This window comes from Cherax quadricarinatus, chromosome 22 (assembly GCF_038502225.1).
Source record: "Cherax quadricarinatus isolate ZL_2023a chromosome 22, ASM3850222v1, whole genome shotgun sequence".
In the NCBI taxonomy this organism is placed as follows: Eukaryota; Metazoa; Arthropoda; class Malacostraca; order Decapoda; family Parastacidae; genus Cherax; species Cherax quadricarinatus.
Window position 1 is genome coordinate 24,350,574 of NC_091313.1, and position 4,076 is coordinate 24,354,649.

At 42.2% G+C, this 4,076-nt stretch overlaps 1 protein-coding gene across 2 annotated transcripts in view; it reads left to right on the forward strand.

Moving 5' to 3' along the window:
• Positions 1-1,837, forward strand: part of LOC128689699 (corticotropin-releasing factor receptor 2) — a 72,663-nt gene extending 70,826 nt beyond the window's left edge. For both annotated transcript variants that reach the window (XM_053778077.2, XM_053778075.2), the window contains exon 11: positions 273-1,837. In XM_053778077.2, the coding sequence (XP_053634052.2) occupies positions 273-1,031 (759 nt within the window). In that variant the 3' untranslated portion in view covers positions 1,032-1,837. The remainder of the gene's footprint in view (positions 1-272) is intronic.
• Positions 1,838-4,076: the final 2,239 nt, after the last annotated feature.

Genomic DNA, 4,076 nt, shown 5'->3' on the forward strand with positions numbered 1-4,076 from the left:
TTTTCTTGTTATGCTTTTCCCAAAGAAGTTCTTGTAAAGCTCTCTTTTCGGGGCGTTCATCTCATTTTACTTTCAGGGAGAGTTGTCATAATCTACACAGGCACAATTCATGCCATACCCTCTCCCCATAGTGTGTTCATATCACGTTCTCTCCCAGGCAGTATTCATGATATTTTCTCTCCCCATAGGGTATTCATGTTATTTCGTCTTCCCCAATAATTTTTTGTATCGTGTTCTCTTCCCATAAGGCGATCATTGTCTTCTCTCCCCAGGGAGTATTCGTGTCGGTGCTGTACTGCTTCCTTAACAGCGAGGTGCAGGAACTGTTGCGGAAGCGGTGGCAGCAGTATCGCACCAGACGTCTAGGTTATCCAGCTCTCCATTACCGCCACCGCAGGAGCACCAGGACCACCAGCGTCTTTGACACTTCCGTCTACGTCAAGACCAGTCCCCAGCCCAACTTGCGCCACCCCGAGTTCCACGCCTTAAACACCCACGGAGGAGACTTTGATGTCCCCACCCACGGAGAGGATTTCGATGTCCTCAACACCCACGGAGAAGACTTCGGTGTTCTTAACACCCACGGCGGAGACTTCGATGTCCTCGACACCAACGGAGGTAACTTTAATATCAACATCAACGGAGTCGGCTGCAATGGCCTCAGCTCCCATGGCGGCAAATTCGACGTCCTCACCACCCGCGGTGGCAACCTTGATGTCCTTAAAACCCACTGCGGCGACTTCAATATACTGAAAACCTGTGATGGTGACTTTAATATCCTTAAAACTCATGGTGGCGATTTCGATGTCCCCAGAATCCGTAGTGACAACTTCAACCTGCTCAAAACCCACAGTGACTACTTCGATGTTCTCAATACCACCATCTACTCCACAACCAGTCCACAGTCGAACTCGCTCCGCTCAGACCTACACGACCACAAAGGTTCCATCCATGACAACCCCGCCCTTGACCCCTGCAAGCTTAGTGCATACGCCTGTGACAGTTACTCCTTGCAGACTACCGTAGTGTGACCTGCCTTGCCGGGCTCCTATGAACCACTGTAATCCACTTATTTTACTCTCCCTTAACAAACTCTACCGTCATAATGTGTTTAACACGACACTTGTTGCAAATTCATTATTCACTTAGGAACTCCATCACAGACTGGATAACCTCAAACCTTCAGGAATGTTTATCATATTGCTCATTGCGCAAGTTTATCCATTCGAATCAATAAAAACAAGTAATGCTCTCTCGGTACCAAAACGAAATCAATAAAAACAAATATTGTTTATTTTTCCTTAGAAACATTGCAGCCACAGTCTGCAGACATCTGTGTGTCAGCAGATTCTGGTAAACTGTTTTAAGAAAAACGTCCAATGCATAAATTATTGTTAATAAAACATTCCTGGTTCAGTGACTCGGTAGCCGTCACATTAAACTTTGCAGAGACGAAATCTGAAATAAGTGAAATATATTAAGCATTTTAAGTATAATGAATGACTTACTGTATCGAAAATTTTCAAGATGATCATTAAAATGTTTACCAGTGCGATAACTAACACTACACTGAACATTTGGGAAGAAAAAAGACTTACGAGATCTTTTTTTTTCAAAACTAGATAAGTATTAATTTCATTTTGTAAAACGTTTCTTAGAAGCCCAGATTATAAAGTCAGAAACTCTAAAAGAATTTTGCTAAGTATTAAAACATTTACCATTGTGACCTGAAAACCTGTATGACTTGAGTAGAATCCTGAAAAGAATTATATATAAATACACACACACACACACACACACACACACACACACACACATATATTATTGTAACCACGAACGAGTGGTATTGATCAATAACAACACTGCTCTAGCCAAGGATTCGAACCCATATTGTACTGGCCTGCCTCATGGTAAGCGAGAACCACATGACGCTTTAAACCACAGGATCACCCAATCCTACAAGAATTGCGCAGCCAGCACACAGCTAGCTTCTTGTAGGGTTGGGTGGTCCTGTGGTTTAAAGCGTCATGTGGGTCTCGCTTACCATGAGGCAGGCCAGTACAACATGGGTTCGAATCCTTGGCTAGCGCAGTGTTGTTATTGATCAATATCACTCGTTCGTGGTTACAATAATATATAAATGTTGCTCGTGAGGCTAGTACACCAAACGGATGAGAATGAAATTAGCTTAGAAGCTCCCACACCTCAGTATGCCCTCGGATGGCGGCCCAACAGCTAGGTGTGTGCTGGCTGCGCCATTCTTGTACGGTTGGATGGTCCCGTGGTTTAAAGAGTCATGTGGTTCTCGCTTACCATGAGGCAGGCCAGTACAACATGGGTTCGAATCCTTGGTTAGCGCAGTGTGTTTATTGATCAATACCACTCGTTCGTGGTTACAATATATATATATATATATATATATATATATATATATATATATATATATATATAGGGTAGGGTAGGGTAAGATATAAACAGCTATTGGAGGATAGATGGGCTAATGAGAGCATAGGCAATGGGGTCGAAGAGGTATGGGGTAGGTTTAAAAATGTAGTGTTAGAGTGTTCAGCAGAAGTTTGTGGTTACAGGAAAGTGGGTGCAGGAGGGAAGAGGAGCGATTGGTGGAATGATGATGTAAAGAGAGTAGTAAGGGAGAAAAAGTTAGCATATGAGAAGTTTTTACAAAGTAGAAGTGATGCAAGGAGGGAAGAGTATATGGAGAAAAAGAGAGAAGTTAAGAGAGTGGTGAAGCAATGTAAAAAGAGAGCAAATGAGAGAGTGGGTGAGATGTTATCAACAAATTTTGTTGAAAATAAGAAAAAGTTTTGGAGTGAGATTAACAAGTTAAGAAAGCCTAGAGAACAAATGGATTTGTCAGTTAAAAATAGGAGAGGAGAGTTATTAAATGGAGAGCTAGAGGTATTGGGAAGATGGAAGGAATATTTTGAGGAATTGTTAAATGTTGAAGAAGATAGGGAAGCTGTGATTTCGTGTATAGGGCAAGGAGGAATAACATCTTGTAGGAGTGAGGAAGAGCCAGTTGTGAGTGTGGGGGAAGTTCGTGAGGCAGTAGGTAAAATGAAAGGGGGTAAGGCAGCCGGGATTGATGGGATAAAGATAGAAATGTTAAAAGCAGGTGGGGATATAGTTTTGGAGTGGTTGGTGCAATTATTTAATAAATGTATGGAAGAGGGTAAGGTACCTAGGGATTGGCAGAGAGCATGCATAGTTCCTTTGTATAAAGGCAAAGGGGATAAAAGAGAGTGCAAAAATTATAGGGGGATAAGTCTGTTGAGTGTACCTGGTAAAGTGTATGGTAGAGTTATAATTGAAAGAATTAAGAGTAAGACGGAGAATAGGATAGCAGATGAACAAGGAGGCTTTAGGAAAGGTAGGGGGTGTGTGGACCAGGTGTTTACAGTGAAACATATAAGTGAACAGTATTTAGATAAGGCTAAAGAGGTCTTTGTGGCATTTATGGATTTGGAAAAGGCGTATGACAGGGTGGATAGGGGGGCAATGTGGCAGATGTTGCAAGTGTATGGTGTAGGAGGTAGGTTACTGAAAGCAGTGAAGAGTTTTTACGAGGATAGTGAGGCTCAAGTTAGAGTATGTAGGAAAGAGGGAAATTATTTCCCAGTAAAAGTAGGCCTTAGACAAGGATGTGTGATGTCACCGTGGTTGTTTAATATATTTATAGATGGGGTTGTAAGAGAAGTAAATGCGAGGGTCTTGGCAAGAGGCGTGGAGTTAAAAGATAAAGAATCACACACAAAGTGGGAGTTGTCACAGCTGCTCTTTGCTGATGACACTGTGCTCTTGGGAGATTCTGAAGAGAAGTTGCAGAGATTGGTGGATGAATTTGGTAGGGTGTGCAAAAGAAGAAAATTAAAGGTGAATACAGGAAAGAGTAAGGTTATGAGGATAACAAAAAGATTAGGTGATGAAAGATTGAATATCAGATTGGAGGGAGAGAGTATGGAGGAGGTGAACGTATTCAGATATTTGGGAGTGGACGTGTCAGCGGATGGGTCTATGAAAGATGAGGTGAATCATAGAATTGATGAGGGAAAAAG